Source organism: Drosophila willistoni, assembly GCF_018902025.1.
Source record: "Drosophila willistoni isolate 14030-0811.24 chromosome XL unlocalized genomic scaffold, UCI_dwil_1.1 Seg141, whole genome shotgun sequence".
NCBI lineage: Eukaryota > Metazoa > Arthropoda > Insecta > Diptera > Drosophilidae > Drosophila > Drosophila willistoni.
Window position 1 is genome coordinate 7,401,365 of NW_025814052.1, and position 19,631 is coordinate 7,420,995.

The 19,631-nt window shown below is 39.3% G+C and overlaps 1 protein-coding gene across 1 annotated transcript; it reads right to left on the reverse strand.

Moving 5' to 3' along the window:
- Positions 1-1,015: 1,015 nt before the first annotated feature.
- LOC6649153 lies at positions 1,016-19,204 on the reverse strand. Its single transcript, XM_002071672.4, has 7 exons — positions 19,156-19,204; positions 2,432-3,657; positions 2,197-2,372; positions 1,862-2,135; positions 1,505-1,799; positions 1,321-1,436; positions 1,016-1,243 (listed from the first exon to the last, which is right to left on the reverse strand). Exons 2-7 carry the CDS (start codon positions 3,576-3,578, stop codon positions 1,092-1,094), a joined length of 2,160 nt encoding a protein of 719 aa, XP_002071708.2. The 5' UTR covers positions 3,579-3,657; positions 19,156-19,204; the 3' UTR covers positions 1,016-1,091.
- Positions 19,205-19,631: the final 427 nt, after the last annotated feature.

Consider the following 19,631-nt stretch of genomic DNA (forward strand, 5'->3'; position numbering starts at 1 on the left):
ATTCTTTATTATCATAAATAAATTTAAATTAAATAAATGCAATACAATTAAGCACAATTTCATGGTTATCCATGAAATTACATTACTTTTGTTTGTCCATCGCTCATTTCTTTAGTTATTTATGTATTCATTTTGTTTTCCTTAATTTCATGATTGCTTTTTCTTTTATTTCTTCGTTATTGTTTATTGCGTTTTTTCCTTTAAAATTAATTAAATGTGAGTGCGTGTGTGAATATGTATGCGTATGCGTTGTGTGAGTGGGTGTGTGTGTGTGTGGGAGGTGTTGTGCCGGAAATCAGCTGATCGCATGTTTTGCGTGCGTGCTTGTGTGTGTGTTTGTATGTGTGTGTGTGTGTGAGAGTGCTTCTACGGCCGCAGTCTCTATACAAGTTACAAAAGAGATTGAGCGTTTCTTTTCATCTCCCTCTCTCTAATTCTCCCTCTGTATGTTCGATTCAATCTCGTACGTTCTGTTGTCTCTTTCGTAACTTTATAGAAAGTACGCGCTCGTAGTATCATCATTATTTGCATATTAATGTGCAATTCTTCACCTTACATCTTTTTTTTTTTTTTTCGTTTTCTTTTCATGGTGATTATTTGTCTTGTTTTTTTTTTGATTTGTTCTTTTTGCTACCATTTCTGGAATTTTATCTCAAGTTCTAAGTCTAAATAAATATAAATAAATAAATTGTATATTAGGTAATTAATTAAAAAAAAAAAAAAACAAAAAATATTCAATTTGTCAGCTAGTTTCGGGCAGGGGCGCAGTTACTCAACTCTTTCAAAGGCTCTGCGGTGCGAGAGAGAGAGAGAGCGAGAGCTGTGGTTGCCTGCTAAGGCAAGAGAGAGAGAGAGAGATAGATACTTAGGCAGTTTCATAGATAGATGACAAGTGCGTAGCTAGAATGAGAGAGCAAGTGCTTAATGGATATGCTCGTGTGTGTGTGTGTGTGTATGTGGATATGTATTTGTGTGTGTGTATGTGTGTGAGTGACAATTTTGTGGTCTATTCTCTGTTTTGTTTTCTTTTCTTCTTCTTCTGTGTTATAATCGTCTTCTTCATTCAAGATTGAATTCTTCATTACGAGTCCTTATGCTACAATCTTGTGGGGCTGCATCCACTTCTTCATGTAGTAGCAGAACAAGGTAGAGATGTAGAGCAGGATCATCAATGCACAAGTGACAGCCAGTGCCAGCACAGATGTCTTTGTGGGGCATGGCTCGATAATGGTGACAGTTTTGTCTGCAAAACGATCAAAATAAAAAACGATTAGATCATGTCTGTGCATGCTCAGTTTCTATGCAACAACTGTACTGTACCTTTGGCAAAATCTGTGCTGGGATCTGCCTTGAAGAATTCTCTCTTCTCATCACCAAAGTCCAAGACCAGAATTTCCTGTGAGATGTTCATATCATCCTCGCTCTTAGTCTCATTACTAAAATACAAGAAAATAGAAAGTAAGAAAAATGTTTAAAACTTTCAAGAGACATTGCGTGGGATTACCTCTCGATGGAACGACGACGCCTTCTGCCCAATGATTCGAAGGATTCTGCATTCCATTCACACACAGCTGGCTCGCAAGGACCCAGGCAGTATTTGACATTACATTGGAATATGACGCCATAGCTTTCGGTGAAACGGAATGCCTCATAGGTCGATTGCAATGCATTGCCATCGGCAGTGAAACCGGGGAAGATGATGGGATCGGTGGGACAGCCGTCGTCATCGATGATTTTGAAGCTGGTGCGTGCATCCTTGGCCATGGCGACACAGGACCGGGCAAAGATACCGTAGGGAGCTATTGGAAGGAAAGTCACCTTAGACATAGACTCATATCATCAGAATAATGTTAGTACTCACTGTCTTCTGGTATCTCGATGCGGAAATTGAGGCGATCGCCAATGCGCACTGTCTCCACTTCACGTTGACGTGTATCCAGAATGCGAATCCTTGGTGGTGGGGCCTCGGGCGATGAGTTGATGTGAATCATTTCAGGATCGCGGATGGGCATCATGCCGAATGTGATGTTCTTGGAGCTCATGTCATAAGTACATTTGACCTTGTAGATCTTATCAGCCTTGGTCATGACGACACTATGATGTTGCAGGACAACCGTGTTCGAGTAAACGCCAGTCTACAAAAAAAAAAAAATTAAATGAAACTCTTGGTAGTGGAGCCTTGTGCGCTATTCTTACCACACTCTGGGTGTTACAATCCTGTCCAGCCATGGTCAAATCGAGACGGAAGGCATCCGAGTTGATAACATCAATATTACAAGTCTCCGAGCGACCCAAGGCATAGATGCGTCCATTGAATGGTTTATTGGTTCTCACTTGCACTGCAATACGTGTGTCCTTGCAATGAACAGAGACTATGGAGGAGAAAAATCTTAAGCTCGACTAACCACATTAATCAAATGTCAAATCTTACCATCATAGCAAGTGCCAGTCTTGTCGCAGTTGACATCGTTACGCGTCAGATTCGTTAGATTAGGATCCTCAATAGTGTCCAGACTAACGGGCAGAGTTCCTGTATCCACCTTGTCTTGTGTGCCCGGCAATGAGCCTCCGGCAGCGGATTTCTCACATTGATTCTCGAAATACTGTCCAATTGGTTCACCATGATCGATAAGAGGACGCTCATGATTCAAATAGGTCGATGGTCCATCGGGCAGAGTCTTGTGATCCAAGTGATATAGCCGGCAATTGTATTGAGCACCCTGTGGTTGACCCAAATACAAGAAGGAGCGGCACAGGAATTCCGATTCGATTTCACATGCCAGACGACAGGCCGATTCCGATGTCACTTGCAATTCCTTGTCGGTATAGTAATGGAGTCCCACATATTGGGCCACTTTCTCCTCGGACACACCCATGCGAGCATTGGCAAATGTGCGTGTGTTCTTACAGGCCTGAGTGGGCTTCAAGCATAGATTCTCAAAGTAATCGGTACCCTGGGCATCAACCAGTTGAACAAATTGACCCGAACTGCGTCTATCCGAATCGCTTAGCACGCATTTCATGTTATTGTAATCATATTCCACCGAACGGCAAATGAAACGCTTCTCATTGAGACAGGCCGACAGACAAGCCTCCTTAGTGCTGGTATAGATGAGGGCATTGTCCAATCCGCGTATCACCTTGTTGGGAACACGCTCAAACGACCACGGACGATGGCAAACATTCTCGCTGCGCAATTGCAATTTTACCATATAATACATATTGGCTGAACGCTGTGGGGCCGCCGATGGATTGGCCGCCGACGAATCGTTCTGCAACTGACAGTGGGTCTCTTGCGAGGGGGACAATGGATTCACCACAAAACTGAATGCAGCTGCCTGGCAATCGGCCTCCTCTCGGCACCATCCCTGGCACTCGTACAACGATAGATTCTTAACGCTGTAGTAGGTGGTTCCAGCGAAATCGAAATCTGTCAACTTCTCGAAGGCCATGCGGGCTGCTGCCTGGCCGGGCAAGGCCACCAGTAGACCCACCAGGGCCGAGATCATCAACAAGCGCATGGGGATGGCTGCTGTGTGTATTCTTCTGTTGTTCGTTGTCGAATGCATCGTTTTCATCGCACAACTTTGGTTTGCGAGGAGAAAACCACAAGCACAAGAGAGTTTTCGTGTGTGTGTGTGTGTGAGTGAGAGAGAACTGCAAAAAAGAAAAGAAAGAGAGCAGAAAAGAGGTTTAATGTTGGTCGGAGAAAGCTTCAACCCGCTCCACACTCTCTACACTGTGAATAATTTGGTAGAAGAAGAACAAGCGCGCGTCGTCGGGGTCACCAAATGCCACAAATCAAATGTTAAATGTTTAGTTTTTGGTTAATATTTTTCAGTTCTTTTTGGGTTTTTTCATCTTTTTTTGCTGTACTTTTTTGTGTGTTTTGTTTTAGTGCATTGCATTTACTATAGTGTATACGTTAATTGCTAAGTGCTGACAGCGTTTTTCAGAAATAAAGTTGCTGCTGCTACTTCCGCTCTCAGCTTGGCCCATTACACGCTTAACTAAACGCCAAGCCAACAGAACCAGCCGAACCAATAAAAAACGTTGTGCCTTAAACCCCCAAGAGAAGAGTGGCCCAACCATGGAAGAAGTTCGTTGGCTCACAGCCACATCGACATCCACATCCACATCCACATCCACATGGAGTGCATTTGTTAGGGCATTAATGAGCCAAGAGTTTGGGTTGCCTGGTCAGGGCGTGGGGTACAAAATTACAATACGATGAAAGGCAAATGGTAGCGAAAAAGAAAGATACATAAAGAGAGACAGAGAGAAAGAGAATAAGAGAAATAGTTAGAGGAATACAGGAGGAGCCACCTGAGTGCGTTCCACTTGCTACCGCTGACTACTTTTATTGACGACGTTGAAGACTACGAAGACTACGACGATCTGCGGTTAGAAATTCTAACGGCCCCGTTTCCAATTCCAATTCCAATCTCTGCCAGCGTCGGCAGCATTCTTGTGGTTTCCATTGGAGCATGCAGCAAATTGCTTTTGTGGATTGCCTGATAGTCAATTTGTGTCTGGCGTTTGACCCCAAACGCGGATGACGATGATGATCATAATGTTGTTGTTGTTGTTGCTGCTGCTGCTGCTGGTGATGATGATGGAGATGATGTTGGTTTCCTTGAAGATTGCTCAACCCCTCCCTCCCCAAACACACACACACACACACTCACACTTGACATGGCTTGACCCAGACGTTGGAGTAACTCCTCCAAAAACTTCAAGTCAAAAGAGAAAAAGCGAAATTGTCTATGTTAAAATTGTTTTTTTTTTTTTTTTTTTGCCAATTCATTCATATTAACGATCAATTGCCATTCAAACATTTTTCATTCACTTGCAATTATTGATTCATTTTGAATAATTTACTCCCATCTCTCCTTCACACATCTCCTAAATTCTGTAGGAGACAGGCGGAAGTTATGGCATGTCCGAAACATGTAGTTAGGCCCCTTCTTACCATCTTTAAGACATTGTATGAATTTATGGTCTTTTAAACGCCCTTAAAATGAAAAAAAATGGATACAAGTATTTACATATTGAATTCAATTTGTTTTGTTTTGTCAGAACTACAGAAGAAAACTGAAACCTGGCAATTAACTATATGCAGAAGGGTTTCAACAGCAACAACAACAACAAGAACAACGAAACGAAACGTGGCTATTACTAACAATATTAACTCTATGCCACAACAGTTGTCCGCAAAACTACAAAAAAAAAAAAACAACCAGGTCTGGAACTTTGAATTGCGCATCGAATTGAGCATGCCTAGTTTTACCAGTTGCTCACAGTTTGTGTTTGTTGCCGGTGTGTCCAATTGCACGGCAAACAGCAACATCGGCAACATCAGCGACAACAACAGCAACAGCAACAAGCCAACAACAGCGACAACAAATGTACTACTTCAGTATGAAATAGGTGGCAAAGACAGCGGAATGTATAGCATGATCTTGAGAGCACGACACCAGTTGCCAGTTGCCAGTTGCAAGTTGCAACTTGCCAGTTGGTTCTTGGTTTTTTTTTGTTGTTGCCTGTGCTGTTGCTCTTGCTTGTAACCACCCAGCATCGTCACGGGAGCTGTATTCTGTCCACTTCTATGGTATTTGCTTTGCAATGCTCTGGTTTAATGCTCTGTTCCCCTTTACTACCTCCCCGTCCTCCCACATAAAACGTAAAGGATGCCATAACTATAAACTAAATCGAAAATCTTAACAAGTTTCACAGAATTCATATTGAAAAAATTAGCACAAAAATTGCTTAAATTTTTGTTCATTTTTCTAAAAACTAAATAATTCTAATATTTTTTCGACGAAAAAAAAATCGAAATTTTGAATTTATCTATCAAAAAAATGGTGCAAAGGGTATATTGATATCGAACATTAAACTTTGAAGAACTTTTTTGATATTGTTTGTTGGTCTTATTTAAGATTGTTGGTGGCTGATGTTGTGATTTTAGCAGCATGTTCGTGTTTGCTTCAATTGCACAATCTGCATTTGAGACTCTGGCCAACAACAATCCCAATCCCAATTCCAATACCAAAACCAATCCCTGGCCAGGAGCACCAGTCCCAGTTTCAAATCGCTAATGAAATGCGTTTGAATTTAACAAGAGAAAAAAAAGAGGAGAAAACAAGCCAAGGTAAGGCCAATTACATGGGATAAAACAGAAACAGCAACAAGAACCAAAGTGAATCGAGCCAAACAGATTCAACAGATCGCAGCTGATAAACGCACTTGGTCTGGATTTGATGACGATGAGGAGGACTACGACTACGACTCCGACTACTTGGGCAAGTGCAAGTGGCGTTCCCATTCTTTTTTTTTTTTATGTGCGATTCTCTTGTGAATTGCCAACTCACGATGGCATTTTATTTATAGCCCAAATGAAGTTTATTTTTGGTTACTGCCACATCCAATTCAATGCTACGTCCTTGGCCATTTCTAATTTGTGGGAATGGTTACAAGATGGAAGGTAGCACCAGTTGATGGAGTGGAGTTGCATAATTACAGTGATAATGGTATTAGCAATGCGGGGCAGTTATCATCTTCCATTCCAATTTCCTTATGATCATTCGCATTCCCCATTGACTGAAGGTCATTCGTTTCTTCTTCATATGAGTCAACCACTGTCAAGTGGTGGCGCCATCATGGAACTAGATAATAGTTGGGATGCCTATGCCACTTGTGCTCGACCCACTCAATCAATAACATTAATGCATGTTGCAGATAAACGAGAAAGACAAAAAAAATCCAAGTATCCCGGTAAATGCGAAAGCAATCCAAAAACGAAAAAACAGCCAAAGCCAATCCCAAACTATAAACCGAAAACCAAGCCAAACCAAAGTCATCATTATCATCAGATGTGAAGATCTCTTTCTCGCTCTCTGGCTCTTCGAGGAGAGTGGGCAGTGTGGCCAGTGGCGCGTACTTGGATGTACTGGGCAAACCAGCAATCATGAAAATTGTAGGTATGGACAGGGGAATGGGCAATGGGCAATGGGCAAATGGGCAATGGCCAAATGGGCTGGGGGTTTGCTTTCATTTTGGTTCTGTTCTTTTGGCTTTGGGGGCCCTCTGCCAGATTGGTTTGTATGGGGCCATGATGATGAAGAAGCCGCAGCAGCAGCAGCAGCAGCAGCAGCAACGGCAACGGCAAAAGGTTATCATTAGGCACGCTTACTTCCTCTTTTTCTTTTCTTTTTCTCCCTCTGTTTTTTTTTCTTTCGCTTTGCTGTCTCTAATTACAACCAAGTGAATGCCAATGCCAATGCCATCATAAGCACAGTACAACAACACATAAAAAGAGAAAGAAGCCAAAAGATGACTCCCTACTATATACTATAGATACTACATGATCATCATTAGATCGGCAATGGGAAACCTTCAAAGGTCAGTCAACAGTTGGAACGAGAGCAAACAGAGAAGTAGATAAACAAGCAGAAGAAGATTGAGCCCAGAAGATAGAATTTAGAAACTAAAGATTAAAAAGCTAAGGCAAAAGGTAATGAATTCTCCATGAAAGCGGAACAGACGACACATGTCCACACCATTAAAACTAGATAATACCTATGTATATATATATATATCAACGGAACCATCTATGCTTGTATATGAACAGCAAAAAAAAAAAAAGCTACTACTACAACCAGTGAAAGTAATAATATGCAATTAAGTCTATTAAAAAAAGAGTGGAGAAATGAAACGAGAAAGAAGATGTACATAATGAATAAAAAAAAAAGTGTATGTATAATGCTAGAGGCAACTTTTCTTTTCGTTTCTTTTTATTTTCTTTCAACTTTTTTTTGAGAGCGTTGCCAATGTGACAAAATAATAACCAAAAAAAAAAAAAAAAAAAGACAGCCAAACAATGGCCAACAACCAAGAAGATTATAGTTTTCGCTTTCGGTTAATTTCTTATTTCATTATTCTTGTGGTTTAATTATGACAGGCAAACAAGCGAATCAGTTATGGATACTCCTTCATTTATTAATACATATATGTAAATGTATAACCAATTAGCCCACACCGAAGACAGACAAAAGAAGCAACAAAACAGATGGTTGATGAACGAGATGAAGCGAATGGAGGAGACGACGACGAGGTGGAGAAGGAACTATAGTTGGAGACCAAGGGAAGTCGTAGGCAGATAAATGCCAAATAATTGGTCATGCCAATTGCGTTGAATTTCTGCCCGTCAGTCTTTTTAGAAATGTGAATATGCGTTGAGTATTGAGTATAAATGACTATAGAGTCCATTTAGTCATTCTGCACATTGAATGCAGTAAAGAATTAGGAATATTAGTAATAAATATAAGCAAAATTCTAGACAAATTATAACAAAATCTAAAAGCTAGAAATGTAGAGCGATTTGTTTAAGAAAGAAGAGATATTATATTGATTTGCTGTACCTTCAAGACGGATTTGTTTACAAAACTGAACTGATGACTAAGTACAATATAATTATCAATTTCCCCTATTAAGTTTTCATTACCTTTTGAGCCCTTTAACATACATATATGTACATATATAAAGGTCTGTTTACGTTTCCATTTGCAAATGATTTCTTTGTAATGAGATTTAGGAACGGTTTTGGCTTTCTATGACATTGGATTCAAAATTAGTCAAGGGTATGAAAAGTGTTTCCCAATGTTCCTATTAATACGTTTAAACAACACTTCTTAAAACTATTTGTTTATTATTCTGATTTAGAATCATTCTTAGCTGGAAATGTAATTGACCTATTCTTGTTTACGATTGTTCTCAATTGAAATGTTGATGGAATTTTTTGTATGATTGCCAATAAAAAGCAAATAAACTCAAATAATACAACATACATAAATGTTTTCAATAGTTTTTCAATGAATTTTCATTCGTTGGAATTCGAATTAAATGAGTTTTAAAAACCACTAACAAATTTTGAAAAGCGAAAACAAGTTGAAAAGCCTTTCGATCTTACAATTAGTTTCAAATAGTAAAATAATTGACATTTCAATCGAAATTGAGTACAGAAAGTGTTGGCCTAATTCTAAATTGAGAATATTAAGAAAAATTATATTCCACTCGAATAAAACTAAACTAATCATGAGTGATTCATTTGCACTTACTTATGTACATATTCAGAATTCACAATGATATTCCAAATTTTTGTTTCCATCAATGAGACGTATTGCATGAAAATCGATTTCACCATATTCAGTTAAACAAACAATTACCATAGCTCCCCCCCACCTCCCCCCCATTCCATGCCTGATCTCCCCAACAAATATCCATCCTTCGTCTTTAACACACATTTGTTGTGTGAATAGTCATTTGCCGAGTCAGTGGCATGCATTTTCAATTCACCTTCAGAACACCTTCCTCTGGCACCGCCTCTCCCCTTTGGCATTTGGTCAAGTGCACACGATCCTTGGTACTTGGAATAGCATTTACTTATATTAATTCTAGCTAACTCTTTGTGAGTTCTTCGTGGATTTGCTTAGCTTTTTTAGCCGCAAATATCACTTGAAAGCTAGAGACTAGAGAGTCGATGCCAAATGTAAACATTAAGTGCATGAAAGAAAGAGAGACAAAAAAAGATGAAGAGAGAGAGAGAGCGTAAAGGGAGGGTAAAGGAGGCATCGGGGCAAGGGATATCCACTCGAACGGATGTCGGGATTGTCTGACAACTTTTGGTGAGCTGTGCGGCATTTCACGCGTCCACTCGATCAACTCTCAGAGTCCCTGAGCCGGCGGAAATGAAGGCCTTTTCATTTTTGCAATTTGTTGTCACAACACGCGACTTGTGTGTGTGTGTGTGTGTGTGTGTGTGTGTGTGTGTGTGTGAGTGATAGAACCACTCAGCTGGTGGCCCTCTCTTTTAATTTTCTATATTTCTGTATGTGTGTGTGTGTGTTTGCAATTATGTAATTTTCAATCATCGCAGCTTAAAGATGCGAAACGTGCAACCGAGCGAAGTTGAAGCACCTGCCATGCGTGTGTATAAGTCTACCAAGATTCACCATATCTTTTAGGCCTCATTCCTTGTCTTCCTCTTCTGCAATAGAAGTGCGAAGAAACAATAATTGCTATCGAACAATGGTTGCCAACAACCAGATGCCTTGGCTCCAATGTTGCTGCTGCTACTACTCCTAGATCCATTCCCATATCCCCTAACCATTCTCTTGTTGTTGGCTTCTTATTCCCATTCCCATTCTCATTCCCAACTCGAACTCGATCTCTTTTGCTGGCATCGTGCATCGTGTGTGCGTTGCGTTCGAGCTTTCAAACAAAAATATTAAAAGTTATAATTAAAAAAAAAAAAAACATCACAAGAGTAAAAAAGATACAAAGTAGTCGAGTGAGAGAGAGAGAGAGAGAGGGATAGTTGGTGGCTAATGGTGGGGGAAAAACACTTTAAAGAAATTAAATGGAACACAGCCAATGGACTCTGGCAGATACATATATATACATAGAGAGTCTAGAGAGTCCAAGAGTCAGAAAAGTGTCATGAGTTTCTGCACCTGACAGATTGGCAGGCATTTTATAATGAATATCGCAGTTGATGGACATGAACCAGTTTCATCATCTATACACACATTTAATCATATCAAAAAAAGATACTTGCAAAATACATTAAATTGCCATTTACAATTAAAAAAATAGAAAAACCAAAACCGAAACGAAAAACAAAAGACTTAGGAAACAAACTTGCACTGCAGCTGAAGCTGAAACAGGAGCGCCCATCTATTAGCATCTATGCATGTATGTATGCATGTGTGTGTATCTATTAAATACCGTTACTAATTTCAAAGTTGACACCCACTTAAAATGAGAGCCTCTGTCTCTCAACAGAGAAAACAAGTTCAAGAGAATGGGGAAACAAACGCCAAGATGAGGGCGTCTTTTGCAGACTTAAAGATACCCTCTACTTATATACATACATATATTCAAGTGGAAATTGTATTTTGGATTAAACTAACTATCTCTGGCATTCACTCATTCAGTCACTCATTCATTTGATCCAGTTCTAAGTCAATTACTTTTGCACTTTTTAATCGCTTTGCTACAACAACAACAGCAGCAACAACACCAACAGGGTATATTAAGAAAAACAACTTCTGCGAATCAGGCTAAATGATATTGGCGAGCACAGGTGCCTGCCCGGTTTTGGACTTGATCTTGGTGTCTTGGCACTTGCTTGTTTTTTTTTTTCGCTTTTTTTTTTTTTGTGTTGAAATTTGCTAAGCATTTCATATAAAATGAAAAGCACAGCCGATGATCTAGCAAATCTAAACGGAACTTTTAAGCCCGGAAAGTGTGTGGCTTTTAGAAGAAGGAGAAAGGCTTAAACGAATGGAACAGATGAATAGAGGATGGCTATGCGAAAAATGGTTGCTTACCCGCCTACCCCATCCCCCATCCCCCATCCCCCTTTTTCTCTATTTTTTTAACTTTTCTTGTTGTTGTTTTCGGTTAGAACCGGAAATTTATTGCATAACAAGTTGGCGTTGGCTATCACATGATAGCTATAGCGTTTTCAACTAGAGTTAGCTCCAGCTTCAAGGTTGTTCCATTATACATATATATGTATAAATATATATATATACATATGTTCTTATATATAGATAGATATATATATATGTATATATATATGTGCATGGTCCAGGAGGAGAGTTATTTGAAAGTTTTCAAGTCCGCGATACAGACTCGAGATTATGCGAACAGAGAAGAGCAGCTGTAGGAGAGATAGAGAGAGAGAGAGAGAGAGAGAGAGATAGAGAGAGAGAGGGAAAAACGGGTGTGGTTGTGCCCAGTTGGTTGGGAACCGGGGCTTCAACTGAAGCTGGAGCTGGCCTCTGGTTGAAAACATTTCATAAATTCTTCTACAGAATGTTGGAAATTTGTTACTTTTTTTTTCTTCTCTTGTCTTTTCTTTTCTTTTGCTTTTCTTAGTTTGTACTGTTGGTGCACCAGATGCGTATCAGGATGCAAATGGAGCTGGCAGTTCAAAAGAGTTGGTGTTGGAGTCGGAGTTGGAGTTGGAGTTGGAGTTGCTGGCACTGGCACTACCGCTGCTTATTTTGGCAGTTGGCCAATCAATCGCTCATTGTCAGGAGGCATGTTTTGACTTTACCGATTTCCATCGAACCAAGTCAAGTTCTTGGAAGTTGGGCACCAACTTTAACTTCATTGGCTTTCATCAATGGCTATGGCTACGCGGAAGTGATGCTACAAAAGCCATTAGCCATTGGAAATCGGAATGGAGATACACCGCGAGAGAGAGAGGAGGGCCAAGCCTGAGGAGAAGGAGGGGCAGTTAGGCAACAAAGAACAGGAGTCATTAGAGCGGCGGAATGTGTAAAGCTGAAGTTCATCTTCAAGCTACACTCTAAACACAACGATAGATGGGATAGGGGCCAAACAGGCGAGGAGTCAGAGAGGTAGTGTGGATAACATTGCTGGACAATTCTTCAAACTGACGCGGTATGCCAACTACCAACTACTAACTTGAACGTTCAACTTGAAGCCTTGCATGATTTATGGCAATTATGAGAACATCAACTTCATCATCATCACGATCATCACTGTGATGATGATGTTGATGATGATGATGATGATGAGGGCAGGCTTGAAGAAGCCACAATTAATTGCAATTGCAATTGCAATCCTAGAATGATGTGGAATGGGGTTTAGGTAGGATGGGATAGACCCACTGCATGACCAAAGATGATGTCTCAAGGAATTAGCATTTACAGCGACAGAAGAAAAGAGATAAAGAAAGCGAAAAATATACACCTGGAATGCAGCAATGACACCGACAACGAAACAAAAACAAAAAAAAAAACAACAAAGGCAAAAAGAAAATGAAAACAAAGTTGCCACTAAGCCGTTCATTTAAGTATTTAACTACAGCTCATAAAAAATACCCAAGACTATAATCGAGCCATATGAATTCAGACATTTCGACGTTGACTCCACAAATTGTGTCATGCCTCTCCATACACTCTTTCTCTCACCAACAGCGACAATGGTGTCTTTGATTTTCTTCTAACTTTTAATAAAATAGCATTTTCCGCAAGAAGTCAAACATCAAAACCACTCAGAATAAGACTTTATCAATGCTCATTTTGTTGGCATCATGATCAGTGGATCAGTGATCGTGAGAAGTCTGCAAAAAAACAAAAAATGCTGTCATGTAAATATTTACATACATTTAAATTGTATTCAGAGCCCGTCCTCTCCCTCCGCCTATGACATGACCAATGTCATTTTTACTTATGCTACCGATTTGTTATAGGTAGATATACCTGCATAATATACATATATCTGACTACATATGTATTTTTAGATACAAGCATCGCTCATTACAAGCAGACTGACACTTTGCCGAGTAAGATAGAGTTCGAGATGCATCTGCATCTGGAAGGTGGTAAATGGATGTTGAATGATGTTGGTTCTTGCTGGCGCTAGACATTCACCATGATCAGGCAAATGTTGCTACGCTTGGATCGGATGCCTCATTAAAAATATTTGCAATTTAAAAGAAGAAGCCGGCCTATTTTTAAAAATGCAAAATCTTGTGCCATAGCACGACATGACCGGTAAGGACATGGAAATAATTGAATGCGCCAAGTAAAGCTAAGCGAGGCAAAAGCAAAAGAAACTAGCAGACAAGATGAGACGAGGGGAAAAGGAGAAGGAGGAACAGTAAGAGCAACAGTACTAGCAATGGGAGAATATCTACCAGATGACCAATTTGCTGGCATACATACATGATGATGATGATGATGATGATGATAATGGTACCTTAAAAACCCAAGGTAGATAAGCAAATGCGGTTAACTTCCTCATACCCCTCCCTTTCTCGCTTGCTCTCTCTCTCTCTCTCTCTCTCTCTGCGTTCAACGCCTGCTGTGTTTAAGTGGCCTATTGTGGTTCATTTTAGCAATTGCAATTTTAAGAACAGCATTTAATTAAAAGTTATGCAAAAGCTGCTGCACCACCACCACCAACACCACCAGCAAGCCAAGCTGAGCACGTGACGTTCACCTGCTGCTACATACATACATACATACATGGTGTCTAATAGTGGCATCTCTTTTGGCCATTGTCAGAAATTGGATACCAAGCTAGTTGCCAGTTTGCATGCGAAATGATTGCGCATCTTTTGTATGTGGTGGGGTGGTTTAGCGTTTTATGTTCTAGAGAATGTTGTTGTGAGTGATTTGAACACACACACACACACATGCACATTAAACACTTTTCATTTAGAAAAAAAATAAACAGAGACACGCAATGGATACCGTGATGACTGTGGTGGATGAGAGGAGAGTAGAGAAACGGGGAATCTCACTGTGTACAGTCCATAGTCGTTTCTGTGTGTCTATTGATGGCATGCCATTAAGTTAAATTGTCATTATGTTGCCGAAAAAACCAACAAAAAAACATCTTGGCAACATGTTGCTAAGAAGGGAAAACAAAAGACTTAAACAACGAACTTTACAAATATTTTAGAGAGACTGATAGAGAGAGGGAGAGAGAGGGAGAAAGACAAATAGATCTTAGATAATTTTCTTTCAATTTTAAGGCCATTAGGCGAAATCAGCTTAGAAAGCGCAGCATTTATTGATCAATTATTGATCATTATCGAACATATTAATCCGCCGCTGCTCAATGAAACTTAAACAAATTGTACTAAAAGAAAGAAAGCTTTTCTTCTATGTGTCTATTTTAACTGCTTTTGTTTGTGCGTAAATTGCAGAAAGAAGCGAGGAGATCCGTTGGGATGATGTTGATGCGGGCTAAATGAGAGCGATAGAGACGCCAGGTAAGCAAGAGAGAGAGAGAGAGAGAGATAGCGAGCAAGCGAGATGATGGTGAGTCTGAATGAATAAGTGTTATTTGTTTAAGTTGGCTTTAACAGCTTGCGGATGTTGCCGTTAGTTGACCTGGTTAAGACAGTGAGAAAGAGTGTGCGAGAGAGAGAGAGAGAGCGATAGACTCAACTGAGATAAGCCCCGCGTGCTAGAACATGGCAAAGGAAATCAAGAATAGAGGTAAAACAGCTTAAAGCAAGTGGACCCAGTAATGCCAGCGACTCAGTTACACAAACCAAAGTGAAGTGAAGAGTGTTTGATAAATTATTGGGGGGACTAGGTGAATGGGCAGCGATAGTTAGAGAGAGAGAGCGAGAACCTTTTGATTTGATTTTTTTTTTTCATCGCCTTCTTCTTTTTTGCATCTGGCCGACAATGCAGATGGCAAAAAGGTCAAACCGCATTATTACCAAACGCACGTACTTAGGATAAGGCCGACAAGGAATAGAATATGCTCAGCTATTGCCATTAGTCATGTTCATTATTATTATGATGATGATGATGATGCTTAACTGATTATGCTGCACTTTATTTGCGTTTGCCAACTTCTTGCTCTCACGACGCTGCATGTTAATGACGCAAAGGAATGCCAATGCCAATGCCAAACAAAAGCCCCGCTTCATCATGATCCACGTCTGTCGCATTAACAGCGCCTAACAGCGCGGCTTGTGGCTTTTGCAGAGGTTTCTTTTTTGTTTTTTTTTTTAGTTTTTATTGAATGCAATGAAGCAATGACAATGATGGACAACATCAATGGCATCCCTTGGGACTGGCACAGTAAGAAATCACATCGAAAGGATGTTTAAGCTTCTTTATACCAATACCAACAATGGCTAACTTTCTTGGCTTAGATTCAAGTGTCTGGAGTCCTAATCACTTTGAAGTTAAACCACTTGGCCCAGTTGAAGGAGGCACACACTGGCAAGTGTTTGAAAAAAGACAATTTTTTTTTGTGTTTTTTTTTTTTTTTCGATTGATGATGGGAAAGTGCGTTGTTGTTGCCCATCCGTTGGGTCTTTCTCTTTTTTAACTTCTACCTCACCTCACTCTTCTCTCTCTCTCTCTCTGGCTGAGTGCGGCTTTCTTGGCTTACCATTGACGACAATAACTGACACTCAACTGACTGCATCAGCACCAAAAGCGGTCATATGGAAGTAGGCCAAGTTCTACACACACACACACTCCTTAGAGAGTCGAGCGGACTAGAGCGGCGTAAGCAGCTGACAACAATGTCGCCAGTGGCGATTGGACCATGTCAAAAGAAATGGTTACTGATGCAACAACAGACAACATCAACGGCAGGCAGTCAGCAGCGGCAGCAGCATAGAATCTATGCAAATCTCCGGTACTGGGCTATAAAAATTTCTACATTGGATGTGGGTCAGACTAAGCCGGATATTAATTTGGGTGGCGTTTAGTTTGGCATTTTGCCAACACCAAGTTGTTGTTGTTGTTGTTGTTGTTGTTGTTGTTGTTGTTGTTGGCAGTTTCCCCTTCGTTGGATGCAGCACAACAACTTGAAGTGTTGCAGATGCTAAAGCCGGTTAACTTGGCTTTTGCCCAAAATCAGAACCAGTTTCAATGATGGCATCTGCTCGGCATCTGTGGTTCTACCTCTACCCCCCTTTTCTTTCTGTCTCCGTCTCTCTCTCTCTCTCTCTCTTTCTCTATGTATCTCCTTTCATGGTTCTCAATTGTCACTTAAGCAAATAAGTTTTTGCGGTCAGCATTAGATGAGAAATACAAGCATTTATGTTAATGGCTTATCGATATCTAAGTAACCAAATTTTCCCTAGATAAATTGAAAGTCATTGTTTATTCCCCTCTCGCTATCTCTCTTCCACAAGTCTCTATTTTCCATTAGCTAGCATACCATCCTTTTGGCCTAATTTTGTTTTTTTTTTTTTTTTCGTTGTTTTGGTTTCTTTTGTTTTCAACTCTAATTGCTTGGTGGAGTTTCCAACTGGAGCAACAACAACAACAACAACAACAATTTGACCTAACCCAAAATGCTCATTATGCATGTGTGTGTGTGTGTTGTGTATGTGTGTCTATTCCCCTCCCCCTCTTAAATCTTTTTCGAGGTGCTTTGTCAAAAGATTTTCTCTGTATTTGTATTGTGTCGCTTGAGAACTTTTCATTTTCATTTCTTTTGCAGCGACAACATTTGTTGTTGTTGTTGATGTTTTTTTAAGTTGGGTTTTGTTGCTTTTGTTTTTTTTTTTGTTTTGTCTTTTTGTTTATTATGCACACCAGTTGATGGCACGACCTAAGACAATCTGCCCCATAGACCAGCTTGGCTTTGCCAAGACCCATTGCCATGGCCATTGCCATTGCCATTGCCATTGCCATGCTAGACGAGACCTGCCCCTGTGTACCAATTTTTTCTTTGGCGGCAGCGACTCATTCTCATTCACATTTACATTCACATGCCACTCACGGCCTGGCCAGCTCCATCGGCCTGATCTCTCTCTTGCTCTCTCTCTCTCTCCTGGTCGTCATCGTTTTGGGTAGTTGGACAAAAGATCGTGGCCATATTCGTGTACGTGTACAGCTCTTGCTCCTGATGCGGAGCTGGACTCTACGATGTCACAGTGTGCATAAGTAGCAAGTTGATGCAAGTGTTTGCTTTGTCAAACATTTTAGTCGGCTTTTTTACCACTGTGCAGCCTCGTCTATTGGTGTCGATAGTACCTAATTCACTTTGGCTCTCATTCTCTTTGAAATTTATTTAACACTTGGCGCATGTTGGTTTTGTTGTTAGTGGTTGTGGTTTATTTTCTTCTTCTTCTTCTTCTTCTTCTCATCTGCCTCGTATGTAAGTATGTATGTTGTTGTTGCTGTTGTTGTTGTTCTTGTTATATTCACGGGATACATGTTGCCAAATGTCAGTCTGTTTCAACAATTCGTGCAAACGTGCCCGACATGCAGAGAATTCATATAAATAAAAGGAGTTTTTCGGTGAAAGCGAACAAGAACTAACGAACTAAACCCAACAACTGATCGCAGCCGATCGAAACTGAACTTGGCTTGAGGTGAACTGTATTAAAGATGGAAGTGCAAGAAAAAAAAACCAAAAAAAAAATCGTGTTTTTGCTGCTAATGGACCTACTCCCTGTCTGTCTATCTGTTCGTCTCCTTAAATTTATCATATTTTATACCCTTATAAAGGGTATAATAAAAGTTATCATTTGTCTGTTTCTTCTGCTGCTTCGTTCTTAAATCTCTCTGTGTTTTAATCTTCTTATTGATATACGCATCAGATCAATATTTATTATTTCAAGTTTTCTTATTTTTAGAATTTTTTTTTCAAACCATTTCTTTATTTGGGCCTAAATATACCACATAAAACTTATAAAAAATCAACAAAATATATAAAGATGAATATGAAATAAGTTAAGAATATTTGTAAGAGGTTTAAGCCCAAATGAATAGGGAAAATATGCATTTGAACGAAAGTCATCAGTCAAAAAAAGAATAACCTTTACGTCTCAATTCCCACCAAAAAATAAGATATGAGACATTCAATTGGCCATCGAGGAAATACAGTCTACACACTATTCATTTTGTCACAAAACAATTATTTTCTTAAAATATTTCCAATGAAACTAAAACAACTAGAGAGGTTTCTCTTCATGGGACTTTAGAATGGATTTACTTTATGGGACTTAAGAATTGATTTAGTTTAATTTATTAGGGAATTCATTTTTATCATCATTCATTTATAAGAACAATATTTTTGATTATAATCTAGTAGAGAATTTTTGGATAATAAGGCGATAATTTAAATGAAATATTCGTATCATTAAAAGCTCACCAATTAAGCATGGGTTAGCCTAGTCCTCCCCAATCATTTTTTATGCGGAAGGCAATATGTATAATCTAAAACAAGAACAAAGCTTTGTCATATCTAAATAAATCTTCTTTAAACAATTATCACATGATTTTTAGTCTTTTATCTCTCAGTAACATAAATCAATTATTCAACAAAGAATTGTTAAAACAAAAAGCATCGATTCTCATATACTTCTCAGAAAGAAAGATCTTAATTTCGATGAAAGTTTACTCTCAAGACCTAAATTGATCTCTTCAGAGTCGCCCACTAACTAAGCTTTAAATGCAGGGTATTAGTCTTTTGAATATATTAATTAAGTTTTGACCAAGCATAGAATGAAAGCAAAATTTTTTGCCAAAATGAAATTGAAATTTTGTTAATGCGAATATGAAGAATAAATTAGTTTTCGTTGTAGCGTTTTTTTTTTTTTTTTTGTATTTTTTTGGAATTTACCTGTATTTAATTTCGAACGCGTTCGCAAAAAAGTAAAATGTGAGAGAAAGGGAAACTGAAAGTAAAGCGAAATGTGTAAAGCAGGTTAATGAGCTGTATATAAAGAAAACGATTTATAGGTTGGTAGTACCTAATAGACATATACATCAAGAGAAGCATATAAATTTTGATAAATGAGTTGGCCAAGTTTGTGTCTTAAGTTGTTTTATTTTTTGTGAGTCGTGTGTGTATGTATGTGTGTGTGTGTGTGTGTGTGTGTGTGTGTGTGTGTGTGTGTGTGAGTTTATGTGTTTATGCATGTATAGATAAAAATTCTTTTTCAATTTGGCCATAATAAAGAAAATGGCCAACTTATGGAGGTAAGCCCGCATTTGGACTATGTAAAGTTGACTATAAAAAAAAAGAGAAATAAAACAAAACATTGCTAAATTACCGTTACTTAATGACACACGACACGTTCCACACAAGAACAGAAG

What these genes read in the sequence shown, in the direction of transcription:
- LOC6649153 (XM_002071672.4), bottom strand. Translation starts at nt 3,578, where the DNA reads ATGAAAACGATGCATTCGACAACGAACAACAGAAGAATACACACAGCA. An exon ending in GACTGGCACTTGCTATGATG is followed by an intron (nt 2,373 to 2,431) that starts GTAAGATTTGAC and finishes TCTCCTCCATAG; the next exon opens with TCTCTGTTCATTGCAAGGAC. An exon ending in ATTGTAACACCCAGAGTGTG is followed by an intron (nt 2,136 to 2,196) that starts GTAAGAATAGCG and finishes TTTTTTTTGTAG; the next exon opens with ACTGGCGTTTACTCGAACAC.